General features: G+C 48.3%; 1 protein-coding gene across 4 annotated transcripts in view; it reads left to right on the top strand.

Annotated features, from left to right (window-relative positions):
- Positions 1 to 22,829, top strand: part of RUNX1 (RUNX family transcription factor 1) — a 307,007-nt gene that overhangs the window by 164,227 nt on the left and 119,951 nt on the right. For 3 of the 4 annotated variants that reach the window (XM_060198662.1, XM_060198664.1, XM_007519723.2), the window contains one exon: positions 22,449 to 22,702. In XM_060198662.1, the coding sequence (XP_060054645.1) occupies positions 22,449 to 22,702 (254 nt within the window). Of the gene's footprint in view, positions 1 to 20,808; positions 22,703 to 22,829 lie in introns of those variants that run through there. The other variant, XM_060198665.1, reaches the window with a different exon arrangement.

The raw sequence follows: 22,829 nt of genomic DNA, 5'->3' as shown, positions 1-22,829 counted from the left end.
TGTCATCTTGGAAATTTATTGCTCAGTCCCTGTGGCTTTTTGGGGGGCTGAAGTTAATTTACATGAGAGCCATCAGGAAACCGCTCTGAGAGGAAAGAGATCCACTGAGCTTTTGCGGGTTGTAAATTTTCTGTATATAAAAAATTTGCAAAACCCCAGCCCCAACCTGTTGTTTTGCCTTTTTTTTTTTTTCAAGTGACGACAAAATAAGGTTGTAAAAATAGCAACAAGTTAAGGACAGAAGGAAGATGTTTGTTAGGGAGTCAGGGGCCCCAATTTGATCACTGGAATGGGGGGATAATGGCTGGTCCACAGTGTTTTCTGTGACTCCTTTGGCCTCTCTGAATGACTTGGTTCTATTCGTGGAAGACTGAGCTTCAAAGGAATTTTGCTCTGTTTGCTTTTATTGTGCTACTTTGACTTGGGTGATTTCTTTTGCCTTTTCTAAAAGTTCTCCAGCAGTGGGGGGGGGGGGGGGAATGTGGTCTTTTTAACAATAGCACAGCTCTGGTCTCGAACAAGGAGGGACTTGAGGCAAGGTTAGATCAGGCCTACAGAGGGTGCAGAATCACACCCTGGGTCCCCCTAACAAACAGAAACCAAGAAAGAAGCTACCATGTTAGGTCAGAAATTCTGAGGCTCTTTAGAAGAGCAAGCAAGACTGAAAAGTCTATTGGGGGGCACTCAGGAAACAGGAAGCACTTGGTTTTCCAAGAGGCCTCTTCATTTTCTTCCCCTCTCTCTCTTTTTTTCTTTTTTTGGCCTTTTTTGTTGTTGTTGTTGTTGTTATTGTTGTCATCATTGGATAGGACAGAGAGAAATGGAGAGAGGAGGGGAAGACAGAGAGGGAGAGAAAAAGATAGACACCTGCAGACCTGCTTCACTGCTTGTGAAGTGACTCTCCTGTAGGTGGGGAGCCGGGGCTCAAACCAGAATCCTTACGTAGGTCCTTGTACTTCGCGCCACGTGCGCTTAACCCACTGCACTACCACCCAACTCCCTCTTCCGTCTCTTTTTATTTAACTATCAGGATGACAATAGGCAGACCAAATGCAACCAGTTCAGAAGCCCAGGATCTTGGATTTAGAAGCCAGCGCCACTACCTTTTTTTTTTAAATCTTTTCATTTTATTTATTGATGGATAGACTCAGAGAAATTGAGAAGGGAGGGGAAGGCAGAGAGGGAAACAGACAGAGAGAGACACCTGCAGCCCTGCTTCAGCACTCGTGAAGCTTCCCCTCTGCAGGTGGGAACCGGGGGCTTGAACCTGGGTCCTTGGTGCACTGTCATGTAAGTGCTTAACCAGGTGTGCCTCTGTCTCTTTTCTAAATCAGAAGTTGAGATGTGCCTCTCCCAGTTCCTGACAAGTGGGTAAATATTGAGGGAGGTTCTCCTCTTAGGATTTGTGTGCACTGGCAAACCCGCCCCCCACCCCACCCCCCAAAAAAATAAAACGACAACAACTGGACACTGAGGAGCTACTGTCTTTCAGTCAAACCTTCCACTCATAACCTTTCTAACTTAGTATCCACCATCAAGTCCTGATAAATAATAAATACTAATGGCAATAGCAAGGCACCTAGATACACTGTGCTCCCTCCTGACCAAGCTAGCAGGAGAGATGGGACTGCTCCCTAAAAATGGCCCAGGCCTCTCTAAATAAAGGGCTTTAATGCATTTTCTATTTAAACCAGAAGGCCATGGGCTCAGGCCCAATATCAGATGGCCTGTGCTCTTTAAGTACCATTCTGGGGAAGTTGTTGAAATATTTATCCTTCTCTCTGGGTCCAAGGTTTCTCAAGCAAGCTTATTTCATCGTTGACTACTTCATTTTTTTATTGTTTTCTTCCCCCCTTTTGTTGCCCTTGTTGTTGTAGCCTTGATGTGGTTATTATTGTTGTTATTGATGTCATTGTTGTTGGATAAAACAGAGAGTAATAGAGAGAGGAGGGGAAGACAGAGAGGGGGAGAGGAAGACAGACACCTGCAGACCTGCTTCACCGCCAGTGAAGCGACTCCCCTGTAGGTGGGGAGCCGGGGGCTCGAACCGGGATCCTTACACCGGTCCTTGCGCTTTGTGCCATGTGCGCTTAACCCACTGCACTACTGCCCAACCCCCTTTGTTGTTGTTTTTATGCACACATATGTATTTATTTATTAATCATAGAAAGAGAGTACAAGGACCAGATCCTCTGTCATATGTGGAGCCTGGGATCAAACTCTGAAACTGTGATCCTGTACAGAGTCCAGTGTGTGCTGCACCACCTCTCCGGCTCCTGCACTAAATGATTTTCTTTTGTTTTTTCAATTTTTATTTATAAAAAAGAAACACTCACAAAAACCATGGTTGCATACTTCTGGTGCAGACCTGGGTGCAAATACTCCCCTTGAACTTGAGAAGGACTGCCCATGCAAAGCCAAAGCCAGCCAGTGTCTTTGAAGCTTCTTGAATGACACAGAAAAAGAATCAAGACATTGTTTAAAGTAACACACACACAACCAGAGATTGACTTCTCTGAGTACGTGGTCAAGTTCAAGTTCATACGTCCCCCTGCTGCATGGCCATGGGCCAGTTTGTTTAGATGAAACAGGCGGTGGGGGGGGAATAAAGTCCAATTTAATGGGATTATACAGAGACTTTGATGAGATAATGCTTGAGGAGCCCTTACAGGAAGCCTAGAGCTCAAAAAAAAAAAAAAAAAAACCTCAGGAAATGTTAGAGATAGTTCTTGTATTGTTTTTATTAGTGATTTAATATTGATTTACAAAATAACAGGGGTATCCACACTGCTCCCACCACCAGAGTTCTGTGTCTCCATCTCCTCCAGTGGAAACTGCAAGAGTTTTCCCAAGGTCAGGCCACAGATATGGGTTGACTATTATGTCTATAACTATCTATATTTATATATATTTGCCTTTGAATTCCTATGGCCCTGCCTTCTCTTTCTTTCTTTCTTTCTTTTTGTATCAAACAACTCTACTGAAGGGACACAGTGAACTTGAGGGCACGACAGAATAAAATGGCAGCAGTGCCTGCGCTTCTAGCCCTCAGCTTTCGCCTTCCTGCTGTGAGACCTGGGAACCTAGGACTTGGGGGGTCCTCCTGACCTCCTCAGGCTTGGGGGGGGTCTTCCTGGTGGTGGGAGCTGCTGGCTCCTTCGGAGCCAGGGTGGCCTTGGCTTGTGGCCCCAGCCCGGCATCCTGGGCAGCAGCCTTGTTGAGGACCGGGGGGGGGTCTCTTCCTCACCCTGTTCTTTTGCTTGCTGGTGGTGGCCTGGGTGCCTGGCTCCCAGCCCTGGTCTTCCTCCTGCCCTGGGCTCCTGCCTTGGGTGCTGGCTTAGGGGTTCACATGGTAGGAATTGCCATGGTAGAGGTTGCCATGGTAGGGGTTGCCGTGGTAGCCTTGCCTGGCTTCCTAGGCAGCATCCTGGCCCCGATGTGCTTGGGGGGGGGGGTCTCTTCTTGGGCTGGTCAGTCTCCTGGGGGCACTTGACTGAGCTGGTGGCTGGCTTCCTGGGGCTTCTGGTGGTACCCTGAGCCTTGGAGTTGGGGGGCCATACCAGGAGTCCAGGGTTGAGGCTGGCATCCAGGGCCTGGTGCAGAAGGTGTGGGAGACACAGCACGTTCACTGTCGGGTACTTGTGAAGGATAAACACCTTGATGGCCACTACCGATGTGGCCCTGTGTGGGTCAGCTGCCTGCAGAGCCTCCAGCACCATGTCAAGCACGGGGGCAGAAGTGGCGGTGAGGGCAGGGGGTGCTGTGGGGGGCTGGCCTGGCTGGAGGGTGGCAGTGGCCACAGAGGACAGGATGGTGCTGCTCCTCCAGGTGTCCCTTCTCTTTCTTTCTAAGTCACACCTACACCTCTTACTACTACTAAATGTCCTTCCTTTGTTTCCTCTTGTCTCTCTGAGTCCTGATGGAGTTGGAGTTCAGAGCCCCCTGGTCATCTTCCCCTATCATGCCTCCTCCTCTGGGGGTATGGACCCAGATTTTTTATGGGGTACAGAACGTGGGAGGTCTGGTTTCTGTAACTGCTTCTCCGCTGGACATGGATGTTGGCAGGTGGATCCATCCCCCCAGCCTGTTTCTATCTATCCCTAGTCGGGTAGGACTCTGGGGAGGGGAGATGCCGGGACACATTGGTGAGGTTGTCTGCCCAGGGAACACACACACTCTGAGTCTCCATGTCGCTGCAGCAGCCCACAGTCCACCAAGGTTTCACCCTATCCTATCCCTTGCTTTGCTTCTGAATTCCCACCTTGATTGAGACTATCTGGTGTCCATCTTTCTCCTTCAGTCTTATTTCACAGTGGTTCTTCCAAGTTGCAGCACAAGAGATTCTGTCATTTCTTACAGCTGAGTAAGATTCCAGTGTGTGTGTGTGTGTGTATGTGTGTGTGTGTGTATGTGTGTGTGTGTGTGTGTGTGTGTGTGTGTGTATGTGTGTGTCCTCTGACTTCCTGAACCACTCAGCTGCCACTGGACACTTGAGGCGTCTCCATATTGTGGCTATTCCACAGGCATGGATAGGCCTCTCTGGGTCTGTGTTTTTGTGTCCTCTGCATACATGCTTAGGTGGGGAACTGCTGAGTCAAATGGTAGGTCCCTTTTTCCAAATTCTGCTCCTTGTGGGGCTAGACATGGTGGGTCCATTCCCACCAGCATGAGGAAGGGTTCCTTTCTTTCAGTAGCCTCATCAGGACTTGCTGTTCCTCTGGTATCTCACTGTTGTCTCAATTTGCATTTCTGTAATAATCAGTGGCTTTGATCATTTTTTTCATATGCTTATTGGCCATCTGGATTCCTGCTTCTTCTTCTCCTTCTTCTTCTTCAGAAATAAACTGATTCTCTTTTTTCTATTTTATTATTTTTATTTATCTATTGGATAGAGACAGCCAGATATTGATAGGGTAGGGGGAGACAGAGAGGGAGAGAGACAGAGAGACACCTGCAGCCCTGCTTCACCATTTGCAAAGCTCCCCCCCCCCCAGCAGATGGGGACTGGGGACTTGAACCTGGTTCCTAGTACATTGTAACATGTGTGCTGAACCAGTTGTGCCACTACCTGGTCCCTGAAAATCTGCTCTAGTAATGTGAGCGTTTAACCAGATGTGCCACTGCCTGTCCCCTGTCTGCTATAGTAAAGAGTCACATTAGGGCTGGGGAAACAGCACAGTGGTTCTGCAAATCATCTTCACCACTGGGGCTCTGGCTCCCAGGTCCAATCTCCAGCACCACCATCAGTTAGAGCTGAGCAGGGCTCTGGTAAAAAAAAAAAAAAAAAAAAAAAGTCAATTCATATCATATCTTTTCCTATTTTTAATGGAACTGTAGTTTTTTTGTTTTTGTTTTTGTCAGTGGTGCTTTTACTGAGTTTTTAATTCTGGTTATTAGCTCCTTGTCTGATGGCTGGTATGTAAACGCCGTCTCCTGATCTGTAGAGTATCTTTCTGTATTGCTCGTCATTCTATTTACTGGGGAGAAGATTTTCAGTCTGATGTGATTCCATTGGTTTATTTTTTCTTTTGTTCTCCTTGCTGTTGAGCTCAAATCTCCAGAAATTATTCCAAAGCAGACATAATGTAGAGCCCTGCTCATGTTTTTTTTTTTAATATTTATTTTATTTATTTATTCCCTTTTGTTGCCCTTGTTGTTTTATTGTTGTAGTTATTATTGTTGTCGTCGTTGTTGGATAGGACAGAGAGAAATGGAGAGAGGGAGGGGAAGACAGAGAGGAGGAGAGAAAGATAGACACCTGCAGACCTGCTTCACCGCCTGTGAAGCGACTCCCCTGCCCGTGGGGAGCCGGGGGCTCGAACCGGGATCCTTACGCCGGTCCTTGTGCTTTGCGCCACCTGCGCTTAACCCACTGCGCTACAGCCCGACTCCCTCCTGTTCATGTTTTCTTCTATGCAGTTTATGGTCTCATTCTTTTGCATGTGGCTACCCAATGGTGTTTTCCCAACACCATTTATTGAAAAGCCTCTCCTTCCTCCTCTTCATGTTCTGGGCTCTTTGTTGTAAATGAACTGTCAGTAGTTATAAAGGCTTATTTCCAGACTCTCATATTCAAATCAATAGAATCACTGATCTAAGTGTTTATTTTTGTATCCCAGGACCATACAGTTTCAATTAATGTAGCTCTAAAATATAGTTGGAGGTATGGAAGCATGAGGTCAGGTGTTTGTGGTTCCAGATAAACTGCTGTAACATTTTTTCTTCTATTCTTTTAAAAGAAGTCTATTAGTGTTTTTATAGGGATGGCATGGACTCTGCATATTGGTTTGCATAGACTGATAATTGTAATGATGCTTACTTCTTTCTGTCCAGGAATATGCTATACCTTTTCATTTCTAACAAAAGAGAGTGTTCTATGGACAAGTCTTCCACTTTCTTTGTTAAATTTATTCCTAGGTGCCTAATTTTTATGCATTTGTAAGTGGAATTATTTTAAAAGACTATTTTTCGTGATGGTATTTGTCCACTAAAATTTGCAGCATCTGAACAGTGCTAACAACATACCTAGAGTTTCACTACTCATGAACCAATTTTGGTTCTCATCAAATAGGAGCTCAGGAAACATCCTGAGATGAATTATTTCCTTGACCCACTAAACCAACAGTATATGTAGTTATATGTTAGTTTTATTTTAAAAATAGAAAATAATTTTATCTGCTTTTAAAGATTTTTTTTTAAAGTGTCTGTTTGATCTTTAGAGGAGAATTTAGCTGTATTTCAGAAATGCTGACATATGTATTCTTCTTCTTCTAGCATTTGCCCTTCTTCCGTAGCCAGTCGACAGCAACAGGTTGAGCCTGATGTATATGGAGAAAGAACAAAACAAAGGTGTCCCCTCCCTGTCTGTTCAACAAAAAATAAACAGATTTCCAACAGTGAGAAAATTCTTGTTTTACAGGTTGCTACTAAGGTGCTATTTTAAGTCACTTACCTTGAACTTCAACATTCCAGAATCTTAAAGATCAATAGAGAGAGGAAATTTTCCTTTAGAAGTTTTTATTTTTAGATTCAGGACCTGGGGAAGGAAATTATCTCATGAATTTCAGGCAACCTGTCAGTTTGTAAATAATCTGGCTATGTTTTTCTTTTTTTTTTTTTTTAGTTCCAGAGTTTTGTTGTATTTTTTTTTCCTCCAGGGTTATCGCTGGGACTCAGTGCCTGCACTACAAATACACAGCCCCTGGAGGCTATTTTTCCCATTTTTGTTGCCTTTGTTGTTATTTTTATTGTTGTTATTTCTGTTGTTGTTGTTGGATAGGACAGAGAGAAACTGAGAGAGGAGGGGAAGACAGAGAGAGGGAGAGAAAGACAGACACCTGCAGACCTGCTTCACCACTTGTGAAGTGACTCCCCTGCAGGTGGGGAGCCCGGGGGCTCAAACTGGGATCCTTACACCGGTCCTTGTGCTTCACACCATTTGCATTTAACCTGCTGCGCCACTGCCCGGCCCTCAGTTTCAGAGATTTTAAGTTTAGTGAAAACCAAAAATATTCTCTATGTGTGTTTACTCTCTATAATATGGGGCATGATGTGCTTTTAGTTTTTGAAGATAACTTCCTAGCTTGAATCTGAATTTGTGTTCAACTCTGCTCAATAACATTTTCATCAGATAATCTCTTTTGTTCAGGGTGTGTGTGCGTTTGTGCATGCGTGCGTGCGTGTGTGTGTGTGCGTGCGTGCGTGCGTGCGTGTGTGTGTTAGCACCACCCATATGCTCAATACTCCTCAACCTGGGTCAACTTTGTTTTTTTTTTTAATTTTTTTATTGTCTTTATTTATTTTACTGGATAGGGACAGCCAGAAATCGAGATGGAAGGATATGATAGAGAGTGAAAGAAACAGAGAGACACCTGCAACCCTGCTTCACCACTCGAAAAGTTTTCCCCATGAAGGTGGGGACTGGGGGCTCAAACCCAGGTTCTTGAGCGTTGTAATATATGTGCTCAACCAGGTGTGCCACCACCTGGCCCCCTGGGTCAACTTTGTGATTCTTTCTATTCTAATAGAGAGAGGAGAGGCAGAGAAAAAGACACCAGAGCACTGCTCTAACATCCACAGAACTTACGTGGTGATGCCAGGGCTCGAACCCAGGTCCTCCAGCTCAGTTTTATAAGGTTTGATAAGGTAAAGTGGTGTTTTCACCAAAGGTGTGTCCTTTGCTGAAATTTCATGGTCAGATTAGTTCATGGTCAGACCAAATTATGAAGATCAGAAAAAATAAATCAAACACAAAAGTGAAAAGAAAGCTTCCATGGGGCGGGGGCCCAATAGTACACCTAACTAAGCACACATATTACCAAGCACAAGGAGGCAGGTTCAAGCTCCCGCTCCCCATCTGCAAGAGAGAAGCTTCATGATGGGTGAAGTAAGTCTACAGGTGTCTCTCTTTCTCTTCCTCTATCTCTATCTTCTCTCTCAATTTCTCTGTGTCCTATCTAATAATGAGAATGACTGCCTGGAGCATTGGATTCATGCTGGCAGCACTGAGCCCCAGCAATAACCCTGATAACAATAGAAAGAGAGAGAGTGAGAGTCAGAGAGACAGAGGGGAGGGAGGTTTCCACATAACTTTACTTACTCTCATTCCTAGTAAATCATGGGTTAACCTTCAGTCCTAATCCACTTCCACTCTCTTTAGGAAGAACAGGGAAATTATTTCAGTAAACAAAGGAAACTTGCTCACCTCCATATGCCTGGGGCAAAAAGAAAAGATATCAGTGCTCCTGTCAGCTGAGTTAGCCAGAAGGAAAAACATCTTCATCTTGCATTTTGTTTCAAGTCACTGTTCAATTTTTGAGTGTTGAATCACGATGTTCTCTGCCCCAGGTGTATCGGAAGACAGGGCTTCAAGACTGAGCCCACTCTGCAGTTTGCAGACAAATTAAAAAAAAAAAAAAAAAAAAAGCAGAGGTTCCCTCCTTCCCCAGTATAGTTCCTTTCCTTCCTAGAAACCTTCCTCATTATTTGGTGTCTTTAGGCAGAAAGAGTTCTTGCCTAGACAAATAACTTATTTTAAAAGTGGTGGTGAGATGCACTTTATCGAGGATATTTTATTTTCAAAAGTGGAATGCTTCTTAAACCCAGAAGTTGACAACGGCAGAACTTCTTATTATTGAAGGCTTTGAAAACAGCCTTCCAACCTGTAGGGTTGGCAGGCTTCTCAGACGGTGGCAGACTAATCTGACATGTTTGAGACTCCAGGTTTGATCCCTGACACCTCCGGTGACAGAGCAGAGCCCTGGTCTCTCTCAGCAAGTAAACGACTAAATCTTGTATTTTAAAAAAATCATGCGGGTTAAGTGCAGGTGGCGCAAAGCACAAGGATCGGCATAAAAATCCCAGTTCGAGCCCCCAGCTCCCCACCTGCAGGGGAGTCACTTCACAGGCGGTGAAGCAGGTCTGCAGGTGTCTGTCTTTCTCTCCCCCTCTCTGTCTTCCCCTCCTCTCTCCATTTCTCTCTGTCCTATCCAACAACAACAACAACAATAACTACAACATCAATAAAAAGACAACAAGGACAACAAAAAGGAAAATAAATAAAATTTAAAAAAAAAAAAAGAAAAAACTTTAAAAAAAAATCATTTAGGGGCCGGGTGGTGGCTCACCTGATTGAGCGCACATGTTGCAATGCGCAAGGACCCAGGTTCAAGCCCCCTGGTCCCCACCTGCTTTGTGAGTGGTGAAGCAGGGTTGCAGGTATCTTTCTGTCACTTTCCCTGTGTGTCTCCCCCTTCCTTTCAATTTCTGATTGTCTCTATCCAATAAATAAATAAAGATAGTAAAGAAAATTTTAATCATTTAATACGGCAAACCCAAAGTTCCTCTTTGTGTTGTCCCTTTCCGCCCTTGTTTCTTAAGCTCCACTTGTGAGTGAGATCATCCTGAATTGATTTCTGTTCTTTTTGGATTATTCCACTTGACTTAATTCCTTCAAAATCCATCTCAGCTGAAGAGAAAAAGATGACTTTATCATTTTTAACAGCTGAGTGGTATTCCTGTGTGTGTGTGTGTGTGTGTGTGTGTGTGTGTGTGTGTGTGTGTATGTGTATCTTAGCCACTCATCTTTCATTGGATATCTGGGTTGATTTCAAGTTTAGCTTCTTGCAGATTAAGCCCTCAATGAAAAAAGAATAAAAATTTGTGGTCTGGGAAGTCGCACAGTAGAAGAGGCATTGGACTCTCAAGCATGAGTTCCTGAGTTCAATCCCCAGAAACGAATGTACCAGTGATATCTGGTTCTTTCTCTCCTCCTGTCTTTCTCATTAATAAATAAAATCTTTTTTAAAAAATAATAAAAATTCAATTAAGCCACACTGATATCAATATTTGCTACCCGGCTGTCTCTGAAATATATCCTAGAGTGATGTATTTGTTAAGTATAGCTTTTTAAGTTTTTTCTCAGCATGGGTGCCTGTTTGGTGTGTATCAGTTGTTACAGGAGTTAAAATAGCAAGGGGAGGGATGGGAAAAACTTTCAAGTTATGAAACTTCATTGCACCGTCAGCCTGATGTTCTGTGTGAACTAAATGGGCTGAGATTGCTTCGAGGATTTCTTTGCCACTCACGTTAGTCATTCTCTGCCTTTATTCTTGCTACTTAAAGCAACTACATACTCAGCAAACAATAAGTGACAAAAATGTCTTTGAGTGTTAAATCATTGCTGATTTCCGGTTTTTTTTTTTTTCTTTATTTATTATTGGATAGAGACAGAGAGAAATTGAGAGGAGTGGGGGAGGTAGAAAGGGAGAGAGACAGAGAAACACCAGTAGCCCTGCTTCACCATTTTTGAAGCTCTCCCCCTACAGGCAGGGACAAGGGACCTTGAACCTGGGACCTTGTGCACTGTAGTGTGTGCACTTAACCAGGTGCACCACCGCCTGGCCCCCATTGTTGATTTCTGGATGATCTCTCTACAGCCCTCACCATACTTGCCAATGAAAAGGAAAAGTTAGCTAAGAGATAACCCCCTTGTTTAATGTTGTTTCAAATGGTGTTGGTTCTCCCTCTCAACCTTTCTAGAAGAGGTGAACTTGCTAGGAAGACAGCATAGTGGTTCTGTAACAGACTTCCACACCTACAGCTCAGAAGTCTCAGGTTCAATTCTCAGACACTTACCATCTTCCCAAGCTGTTTTTTTTTAAATGAGAAAATAAAATAATAAAGCAAGAGATCTCTACTAAAAACTAATATTATTTATTCTTTCCTTGAAAAGGTAGCAAAGCTGGCTTCATTTGTTGGGGGAGAGGGAAGATTTATATTATAGTGACCATACCAAAAAGTTTAAAATTTGGCCTAACCATGGTTTGAGAAGTAAACAAAGATGCTTTCTAAAACATATCCACAGAAATGTTCCTATTCCTTGTCAACGTGCGGTGCAGTATTCATTAATATTAATACTACTTAGTATTAACACGGACTATGTAGTGTTGTTCATGGAACTTGAAACGTGTAACTATGACAGCAGCACTCTCGGGCCGGGCAGGCGGGGGTGGGGTGGGGAGAGGTAATGAAATCTACAAAACCTAACTATGTCATTCCCTAGAATGAACGCTCCCTTTTGTTGCTGACTTTTGGCTATTTTTTTTTTAATTCATACAGCAGTGTGAAATGTTTTTGTGAGTTGAGATAATTCCAGGTCCCCACAGCAAAGCAGGGGAGTGACAGCCGACAGCCCTTGGTGTCATATAAAATCCAGTTTTGCAGGTGTGAAGACAGACGTGAGGGACGCTGCCTTCTCGTGACACTGTCTCTGGGGAGAGCTGGGAAGCCCTATGTTCAGGTCTCTGGACGTGTAGGCACGTCAGGTGAGACTGGGACCAGTGGGGTCACTAGTGGCTGGAGAGCACTTGGGTGCCAATGAGGAGCCCTTCTTCCTAAGGAGCCTCTCCTGTCAGGCCAGATGCTGAGTACTGTGGGCTCAACTACGGGCTCAGTGTTGCTTGCAGGAATGAATCCCCTCAGGTGACATGGTGACATCTCATCTGCTCTTTCCTTTTCATTTTTAAAAATATTTATTTATTTACTTTCCCTTTTGTTGCCCTTGTTTTTTTTTTACTGTTGTAGTTATTATTGTTGTCGTTATTGATGTCGTCGTTGTTGGATAGGACAGAGAGAAATGGAGAGAGGAGGGGAAGACAGAGAGGGGGAGAGAAAGACAGACACCTGCAGACCTGCTTCACCACCTGTAAAGGGACTCCCCTGCAGGTGGAGAGCTGGGGGCTCGAACTGGGATCCTTTCGCCGGTCCTTGCGCTTCACACCACATGCGTTTAACCCACTGCGCCACCACCTGGACTCCCCATAAAATATTTTTTGAAAAGAAAATCTACAAGCTAGATTTCCCAAGTAAGCAAACCTCTTCCGAGGGAGTGCTCTTGGAGGATGACTATCCTGTATCCTGTAACCACTTTTCAATTCTAGCTGTAAACCATGGCCCCTCAGAGAGAAGCTCCGATTCCAACCCAGGAGGTCTCTGCTAAATGGGCTTTGCTACAGGAAGGGCAGGAGCTGCTTGGCCACACTCCCCCAGGGCTCCAGCACCCCAGCACTGCAGACTGCCTGAACCCTCAGGAACCAGCAGATGTTCCCTGGACACGAAGGCTACGGGAGAGTGACTGACTTGACTGGTGGCTTTATCTCCGCTGTGGAAAGGCAGTTAGGCCTGTGCAGGGGCAGTGGATTCAGAGTCCCAGCAATAACCCCAATAACCCCGGAGACAAAAAAACAAAAAGTGTGAGTGCTGGAATCACTCACGCTGTGTTTCCATTAGCATTTGTTGCTCTGAATAAAGAAGAAGGTCTGTGCAGTAAAGGGAGCTTGTGAGGCTGAGGAGAGAGATCCGAGTGGCTAGTAACAGTGGCACCATGAGCACTGTGTGTGCAGTGCTGCAAAGGGTAATGTCCTGGGCTTCACTGCATGGAGCCCTTGAGCTAGATCCTTAACTCTGAGTGAAACCATCCACGCAGAAGGCCTAAACTTGGCAAGAAATAATGGTAATAATAATTAATCAATTAAAAGTTCAGTCAGAGGAGTAGGGCAGGTAGACGTATGGAAGAACACAGGACTTGCCTGCACGGGGCTCTGGGTTCCAGCCCCAACACCACACACACACACACACACACACACACACACACACACACACACACACACCCGGCAGTACTCTGCTGTCCTCCGTGCACTGAGTAAATGAAGCAGTTTGAAAAGTCTAGCTGGGCAGGGCCATTTGCAGGCCGCGACGCTGTTCAGACATGCCAGGGTCCCAGTTATTGAGGTTGTGTCTCTGATCTGACTGTCGGTGTCTGGCAACACTTTCGTCAGCTATGAAGGGACACTTTCTTCCCTCATCCCATCAGAAAAGAGCAAGAGGATGACGCCTTTGGCTTGGAGAAAGGAGACCGTATCAAAATCCCTTTCACAGAGTCTTATCGCTGGGCTTCTGTGGCAGCACTGCGAATCCACTGCTCCTGGCAGTTGTTTTTCCTTTTTTGTTTGATTTATTTATTTTTGTTTTATTTGACAGGACACAGAGAAATCAAAAGGGGAAGGGAGGTAGTGAGGGATAGAGAAAGATACCTGCTTGTGAAATGTCCCCTCTGCAAGTGGGGAGCTGGGGGCTCGAACCCAGGCCCTTGAGCATAGTCCCATGTGCTGTGCATTTAACCGGGTGTGCCACTCCCTGCCCCCACCCCCCTCATGAATACCTTGTGATGATATTTCCTGAAGGAAGACTTCTTTTCCCTTCCCCTTCTCACAGCCCTTTCAAACACCCAATGAAAATCTACCCTGGCTCGGGCTGGCCAGGTGTTATCAGCAGCTGTGACCATCCCTTATGTGTCCTTGGTCACACTCAGCAGTAAAGCAATGAGCAAGGAAGGAAACTCAAATACGCATCTGAGAAAGCATTCTCGTTGCATTTGATCAAGCCCAGGTAGGAAGCAGAATGAGAAAGCCAAGGCATCTTTGGTGTGAATCAGAATCCTTGGCCTAGCACCTAACTGCTACGGATGGCCTGACGTCACCTGGGGGTGGGGGGAAGGGCTCTACCTCTGAGGTCTGTGTATAAGGAATGCTGGGTCTTGTTTTGCTACTGGAGCAAGACAGACAGAATCAAAGTGAAGGGGTGGAGGGTAGATAGCATAATGGTCATGCAAACAGACTCTCATGCCTGAGGCTCCAAAGTCCCAGGTTCAATCCCCCACACCACCATAAGCCAGAGCTGAACAGTGCTCTGGTAAATAAATAAATAATAAAATAAAATAAAAACAGTCAAGAATCGAAGTGAATGATGAGAGCCGAAACAGCAGTTCAGCCTCTTCAAAGACAAGGGCCCTAGACAGAGGCCTCAGATCCCATCTCTATCACCCCCTTTACCAGAGCTGAGCCCCCTCTCTGCTGCTCTCAGGTCCTCTGCTCTCAACTCTTGGTCTCTCTCTTTATCTCCCTCTCCCTCTCTCTCTCTCTTTCTCTCATAATAAATATGTATTTTTTTCATTTCTAATTAATTTATTTATAAAATAGAAAATATCGACAAAACTATAGGATAAGAGGGGGTAGAAGTCCACACAGTTCCCACCACCAGAGTTCCATATCCCATCCCCTCCACTGGAAGCTTCCCTATTCTTTATAATAAGCATGTTTTTGTGTTTTTTTTTTTTTCCAGATAGAAACAGAGAGGCAGAAAGAGAGAGGATGAAAGAGACCACAGCGCCAAAGCTCCCTTCAGAGTGGTGGGGCCAAGACAAACCAGGGCCAGGGCCTCTCCTATGCCAAAGCAGTGTCCAATGAGCTGCCTCCCCAGCCTGAATAGATGCTCTGAAGTGAAAGACGAGGTCAGGGTGTGATTTTCCAGAAATCAACAGGAAAATGGGCTGCTGGCGCTGCAGGGACTGAAGTGAGCAAGGTAGGGAAAGCATTGTGAAGGTTTCCTGGCTTCGAGTAGGGGAGAAAAGGAGAGAGGGAGGGAGGGGGAGAGAGAGGAGAAGAAGGAGGAGGAGCAGGAGAAGGAGAAGAGAAAGGGAGAGAGAAAGGAGGAGGAGAGAAAGGATGAAAGAGAGAGGGAGAGAGAGGAGAGAGAGAAGGATAGACGAGAGAGGGAGAGTGAAAGGGAGGAGGAGAGAGATGGAGGGAAAGAGAAGAGAAGAGAGAGGAGGAGGATAGAGGGAGAGGAGGAGAAGGAGAGAGAGAGAAGAAGGAGGAGGAGGAGAAAGAGAGAGGGAAAGAGGCAGGTCCCACAGTCACTAACCCCCAAGAGTTCTCCTAGAGTCCACTGGAGGAGAGACCGTCTTAAGATGTCTTAGGCTCCTTGGGCCCATCACTTCAAAGCTCCACAGATGTCATTTCATCCAGGGAAACCCCACTCCACCCACCATCCTACCCATGCCCCACACCCCCACTTAGCAGAGCAAGCTCCCTGACAAGGTCAGAGGCACAGGACAAACTGCCAGCTTTCAACAGACAACACACACACCTTGCAAGACCCTCTGTCTTTGCTGTTTGGTGTGGGCTAAGAATCCTGGCTTTTCTCTCTGAAAAGCTGACATATGCGGCGTGGAGACCAAACTCATGCTTTTCCACCCTGCTTCTCCTCCTGCCCAGCCTCAGACATGAGAAGGCCTTGGGTGGGGGGTCGGGGATGAGGGGTGCCTCAAGGCTGCTGGGTCTCTGCAGCTGTCTGCCTAGTTCTTCCCATGTGACTCCCCCCACACACACACCCGGCCACCCCATATCTGTTAAATGACGTTGGGGTTCATTTGTTATTTCTTACCTTATCACTCATAATTAAAGCAAAGAATTCTTTCATGGAGATATATATATATGGAATCATTTTATATACAAGTAAAACCACGTCTTAGTTTCTTTTTAGGGTGCTTCTTTGAGATGAGATTGCACTCCTTTCATCTTTCCTCATGGGGCAGTCCTGCAGAACCCCTTATTACTGTAACCGTTCATTTTTGCTTTGGCAAAAAGTATGAGAGAAAGGAGCTGCCAGTCTTGTTCTCCTTCCTCTTTAAACAGCGTCTAGAAATCTGAACTAATTACCTGCTTTCCTAGTTTCCAAGTTTTCTTTTTATTTAATGTCTGTCATACTAATATTGTGGTGCAGAGTTGAAAGCTCCAGGTCTGCAGTTATCTACAAAACTCAGCCCCTTGCTTGGAAGCAAGGCCATTCTGCTGCTAACCCTTCAGCGCCGCCCAGTTTCAATCCAGAGGACTGAGACAGTAATTGCAAACTCTGAGCCCTGGATGCAGAGGACTCAGGCAGAGAAGCTGCCTCATCTGGCTCTGCCTAATGGACTCACCTTAAACAGGCAACGACATGTAGTGAGTGACTCCTATTTTGGAAATTTTGACAATAATGTCATCTGCTATTCTGAAAATGAGAGGTTTCAATCCTGTGCTTCTAGAAGAGAGGAAGACAAGCAGGAGGTGAGCAGACAGCTCTAAGGCAGGCTATATAAGCAAGAGTAAGACTCTGTCAGCGTGTTGCTTTCAGAAGATATATTGCAGACTATTTCTCCTTGATTTAAAAAGACTTTTTTTTATTAGTGGCTTAATATTGATTTACAAAATTATAAGATAGCAGGGGTATAATTCCACACCTTCCCCAGCACCAGAGTTCTATGTCCCCATTCCCTTCACTGGAAGCTGCAGTGGTTCTCCTAAGATCACAGATATGGGTTGACTAGCGTTTCTTTAACTATCTATATCTATAGATATTCACCCTTTTATTCCTCCTATGGCCCCACTCTCTTCCTTACAATAAGTCACACTTACCTCTATTGCTGCTTCCAACTCTCCTTTATCCTCTTCTCTCCAGGTCCTGATGGAATTGGAGTTCAGAGCCCTCTTAATCAGACATTCTTACTTTCACTTCTGACATCCGGCTTTTTTCTGTGTTACAGATGTTCAACGCTCTGACATTTAATCAAGAGTTTGGTTTTCATTCCACCTTGAATTCCAGTTCTCTGCTATATCCTCCAAATGTATCCTGAATAATCACTCCATGGGATTTATTTTCATTACATAGTTTTTAAAAGGTGGTTCCATAAAAGATAACAAATTTGCCAGCAATGAAAAAACATTGAAGGAAGGCACACTAAATCATGTGCAGGTGTAACAGTTCATTTTTCTATTCAGTGGTGTATTGCTTTCAGCAAATTTCTGCCAGAACTGGCCAGTAACACAGATATTCAGTGCTGAGAAGCCTGAGAGATAATAAGACAGCAAACACACACGCACATGCACACGCACGCGCACACACGCACACACACACACACGGTGGGCAGCATTTGTACTTCCAATGATCATAATCAGGATGGAGTTAATAACCAGCTATCAATTTGGTGTTTGTCCCCAGTATATTCATATGCTTATTTTTATTTTCCTAATTTATATTCTTTAAGAATGTGTACTTGGGATGAATCCATTGCATTTTGGGTACCTACTTTTAAAAAAGGAAATACATATATGCATTTGCGTGTATATGATTTCTACTGATGCATCTCTATAAATGACTTAGGATAGACATTAACTAAACAATTATATATATATTGCTGATTCAAAAAAATACTTAAAGGCTGTTCCCCATAATGTAAATGTCCAAACACATAAAACATTTCAGTGAAACCTTAAATGACACCCTGGGTTCCACCGTGCTGACTGCAGGTGCACTCTTCTGTTATTAAGTGACTTTCTAAATAGTAGAGCTTGGCTTCTGTTATAACCCAGTTTATGGCCTTTGTCACAGCAGTGTCAATGCAAAAGACAAATAAAAAAGATTTACAAGGGTGCCTGTTTAGTAAGCACCCCTAGATGTTAACCAAATCACTTTAACCTTTCCTGATTGTCCCTTGAGCGTTGCACTAGCGATTTATGAAGTTTTGGAGTGAAATTGTGACGGGTCAACCATAGCTCACCACAGAAACATTCAGGAGAGAAAGTATGCAGGACAGGAACCAAGGACTTGCTTTGTCCCCAAAGCCATTAACTTTTAAAAGTGAAAGAAATGCCTTCAGAATCCTTGAGGGTCTGGGGGTGGGGGCGGGAAATGCCAGTAATGGCAACTAGACTTTGTGGACACCAGGCGGGTTAATCATCCAGATAGTCCCCTCACTCTTAGTACCAATTGGCAGCAGCTGGTCTAGAGTGTCTAACAAAACAAACAAATCGCATCTGATTTTTATTTGAAATGATCGCCAAAAAAATTCATAATCACTCTGGGAGATACTCTTACCTTTTGAAATACAATTTTAAGGAAAACGTGACAGAGGGAGGGCTGCTTCTACTGGGCAGTGGTGGAGATTCTAACTCCTTCCTTCTGCATTGTGTACTTTGCAGAGAATTTTCAATGCGTGTGTGTGGGGGGGGGGATGTTTATCATTTAGCTGTTTTTCAGAGATCACCTATAGGTAAATATGGACCTCAAGTCGTAAAAGAAAAAGGTGTCATCGAGTTGCGGTTTTCCAACGAAATGGCTTTTTCTTCTAACTAAATAAATCCTTTTACAGGGCGGGCGGGAACACGCTCCCGCCAGAAACCCTTTTGAAATCTCCTTATCGCCCACGGAGCAAGTGCTGTGATCTTATTTCTTCTGTGCCGCCCAGGCACGCGCTCTGGGTGGAAAGGGTTTCTTTGCGCACAGGTGACTGGACTTTACAAGCTCCGTTAAAAAAAATTTTCCTGCAGACTAAGGGGGGGGGTACTCTTGGCACCCCCTTGGCTAAGCCCAGCGCCGCCGCTTCCCCTTTTATTCCAGTCTTCTGTGAGGAGGGGGCAGTATCCGTGTTTGCAGCGCGCAGGTCCCAGGAACCTCGGATATCCATCCTCCCCGTAATCGAATCAAACAGCAAATGCATTCCTTGCCATCGATCCTGGTCCTCGTTGGGGTTCGAACTCCGGATTTCTAGGTTGGCGCACCTAGCAGCGTGCACCGCTCCTCCCTGCACAGTTTAGGCGCTTTTTCCTAAACCGGGGGGTCCGGCTTGCAAGGGAGCGGGGAGTTTGGGGGGAGTAGGGAGCATCCACAGCATAGCGCAGGGTTTGGGCTTCCCAAAGAAGACCCCAGAGGCCAAAGGAGCCTTTGAGGATATTCAGGGTGGGGGGTGGGAGTGCTGCCCTAAAGCCTGCTCCCAACGGGGTCTTGGGGAGGCACCTGAGCCCAGGAGCACCGAGCCTAAGCACTGCCACCCAGGCGCCAAAGCTCCCGGCGCCCTAATCCTTCGGAGTCCTGGCAGGTGACAGGCGACACTTAGGCGTCACTGGGTCCCGGCGCTTGGGCTCTTTATCAACTCCACGTAGGGGCTTTCGAGAAACCGTGGGAAGGTCCCGCACAGAACCCTTACAATGCACATGCATTTCCTACCCGAGACTCCAAATTTCGGTAGAATAAGTCAGCAAAGGCAGCAGGGCGCCCCAGGCTTCCCAGCCAGGCCCGAGGCGGCGCCCCCCACCCCTTCCCGCCATCCCGGGGATGCGTGCGCTGGGCCCCGGGGAGCCCGGCCTTGGAGCCGCCACTGTGGTCCGGACGGAGGCTCGTAGCCCCGCCGTCTGGAGGCAGAAACCGCGTCCTGTAGCCTGTCCCCGAGGTGGTGACCCAGCAGGCCGCAGGGGCGCCTGGCCATGGGCGCCTTCCCGGGCGCGGCGAGGGAGGGCGGCTGCTGCCCCCTGGTGTCCGCCTCCCCGCAGCGCTGCGGGGCCCGGGGAGTAGGCAGCCGGGGTGGGTGGAGGGGGGCGCCCCGGGGGAGTCCCGGAGCGGTGGTCGCGCCCCCAGCCCAAATCCCATTGGAGCCCTTGAGAGGGGTTTGAAATTCAGAACCCGGTGGGGAGAACTGGGGAGGCCGCGGTGGAGGCACTCGCCCCCTCTCCGGGGATCTGGAATCAGGAGTCAGAAAGTGGGGGGATGGAAGGGAAAGGAGGGGGTGTGCTGGGAGGGAGCCCCGCCGGGCGCGCAGAGCAAGGGGGAATTCGGCACCCGGAGCCGGGCGCGCATGGAGTGGCGAGCGGGGCGCGTTGCAGCGGAGCCCATGCCGTTTCCGGGGAGCCCAGAATGCAAGGCTGCTGGGGGGCTCGGGCCTGCGGGAAAGCCGCTGCCCGGAGCGCCTGGGCGACGCGAGCGGGGATGCTTGCAACTTTCCTCCCCCGGGCGCCGTCCCCAAGACGTGGCAAGAGAGACACCGCAAGTGCAGTCCTGCGGGGCGCGGAGTGCACACGGAGATCCCAGGCCTCCGCCCCGGGTTGCAACCCGGAAAGGGAACGGAAGATTGAGGTCCCCAAGGCGCGCGCGGGACTCCTCCCTGCTGCTGCTCTCCAGGCTCGGGGTGTCACCAGCTCCAGCTCGGGGTCCCCGGCGCTCCCCTGCACGCGTGCGTGCGTGCGTGCGTGCGTCCGTGCGTGTGTGTGTGTGTGTGTGTGTGTGTGTGCGTGTGCGCACACGGGCAGGGCAGGGCGGGGCGGGGAGGGGCGGGGCCGGCCGCGCGGGGTGGCCTGGGGCTCCCCGGACAGTAGCGCGCGGCGGGGGCGCGCGGCCCAATTCCAGGAGCCTCCGGCCCCGAGCCGCGCCCGCCCGGCGGAGCCCGGAAAGAGCCCTGATTGGCCAGCGGCCATAAGTCACGCCCCACCCTGAGGAGCCCGGAAAGCGCCGTGATTGGCCGAGGGCCACGATCCCCGTCACGCTCCGCCCGCAGGAGCCCGGAAAGCGCCGTGATTGGCCGACGGCCGCGATATGCAAATGAGCCGGGCCTGGCGCTGGCGGGCTCGGCCTTCCAGTAAAAGCACGGCGGCTTCCAGGCAGGCTCATTCATAGAGCCAGCCGCCGGCGGGACCACGGCCCGCGCCCACCCGGCTCCGCGCTCGGCCCCGCGCCGCGGGCACGCCCGCCCGAAGCCACCGCGCCTCCCGGAGCCGCCGGGCGCCCCGACCGGCTCCCTCGCCTGCCCCCTCTGGCTCTTCTGACTTTTCGCTTGACTTTGGGTTGAGGGGGAATGAGCCGGAGGCCGGCGATCCTCTCCGGGCTGTGAACTTGCCCCGCGCCGGGTGCGTGCGAGCCGGTGCGCAGCCCCAGGGCCGCTCCGTGGGTGGGGGAGCCCGCGGGCACCCCGGGGTGCGCGGGGGGCGGGGATCGGGGACCCCCCCCCCCCGGAGGCGCCGCGAGGAGGATCGTCCGGCCGCCGCCCGGGCCCCGCGGCCGACTCAGCGCACCCGGGCCGCGGTGTAGACGGGGCCGAGCGCGTGTGTCTGACCGCGGCGCGGCTCCCACCCAACCGCAGCAGCACCCACCGGCCGCAAACTCAACCCACAGCCCCCAGGCAGGGCCCTCCGGCCTGGGGACCTGGACCCCCAGTGTCAGCCAGCTGGGACTTGCTCATTTCACTTTAGAAAAAAAAAAAAAGAAAGAAAGAAAGAAAGAAAGAAAAGAAAATTAGTATTACTATTATTATATGTATATATATATATATATATTCCTGTGCAAGAGATCTTGGGGAAGGTAAAAAAAACAACAAAAACAAAACAACAACAACAAAAAAAGTCGAATTTTTTCCAACCTGAGCAACTTGGCCAGAAATGTCTTTGCGAGAACAGAAGCCGCGCGTCTAAGCCCAGCCCTTCTGCAACGACTGAAGCTGATTTTCAAGGCTACTTAAAAAAAAAAAAAAAAAAAAAAAAGATTCTACAGCAACATTAATGGATTTCTGTTGTGTTTAAATTCTCTACAGATCGCACTGTAAATATTTGATGAAGTAGAGCATATGTATATATTTATCTCTCTGGGCACATACATTAAGCGAAGCGACCTTTGGGGAAGTGGCCGCCCTGCGTGTTTGAGAGGTTTTGTTTTGACTTGTTTGCTTTTTGCACCAGCGGAGGGACACGGGACCTGGGAAGCACGCGTGCATTTGGCCGGGCCTGGGGGGCTTTAGACGAACCCCCCCCCCAAGCCCCGGGTAGGGGAGGGAGGAGGGAGCGAGGGGAGCCGAGCAGCGGGCACCGGATTGGAACCTCCAAATGCCGCCTGGCTCCCCGCATTAATATTGTAGGACGCCTACGGGAACCTTGCCTCCGGGAAACTTGTGCACCAGCCCCAGAGTGGACCGCAACTCTCACAAAGCCGAGAAGAAGAGAGCGTGTGACTTGGGATTCTCTTCGCTCCACTTAAAAAAAAATTTTTTTTAACTTTTTGTTTGTTTGTTTTGTTTTGTTTTGTTTTAAGCGCTAAGTGCTCCGTAGCTGGGAGGAGCACCCCTTCTCGTTGGGCTAGAACTTGCCATCCCGGCTCCCCACCCACCCACGCACCCACCACTCACCCACCCAACCCCTGGCTCCCCTTTGCACTTGTATGTGGGTGTCCCCGGAGCGCCCCGGTCGCCGGCTGCGCGGAGCTGTTTGCAAGGTCGTCTTCACTCATCCGGCCTGTTGTGATGCGTATCCCCGTAGATGCCAGCACCAGCCGCCGCTTCACGCCGCCGTCCACCGCGCTCAGCCCGGGCAAGATGAGCGAGGCGCTACCGCTGGGCGCCCCGGACGCGGGCGCCGCCCTGGCCGGGAAGCTGAGGACCGGGGACCGCAGCATGGTGGAGGTCCTGGCCGACCACCCTGGGGAGCTGGTCCGCACCGACAGCCCCAACTTCCTCTGCTCGGTGCTGCCTACCCACTGGCGCTGCAACAAGACCCTGCCCATCGCTTTCAAGGTACTGGGGACCCCCCTCCCCACATACACAGCCCAGCTCCCCCAGTGGTTAGAATACTAGCCGGGGAGGGGGGGAACCCCTTGGACCCTGGAAGGCAGTGGCCAGGAGAGTGGAGCAGGGGTGCTAG

Source organism: Erinaceus europaeus, chromosome 9, assembly GCF_950295315.1.
Source record: "Erinaceus europaeus chromosome 9, mEriEur2.1, whole genome shotgun sequence".
Taxonomy (NCBI): domain Eukaryota; kingdom Metazoa; phylum Chordata; class Mammalia; order Eulipotyphla; family Erinaceidae; genus Erinaceus; species Erinaceus europaeus.
Note: the sequence above shows the minus strand (reverse complement) of the source record. Positions and strands in the feature narration are given on the sequence as shown.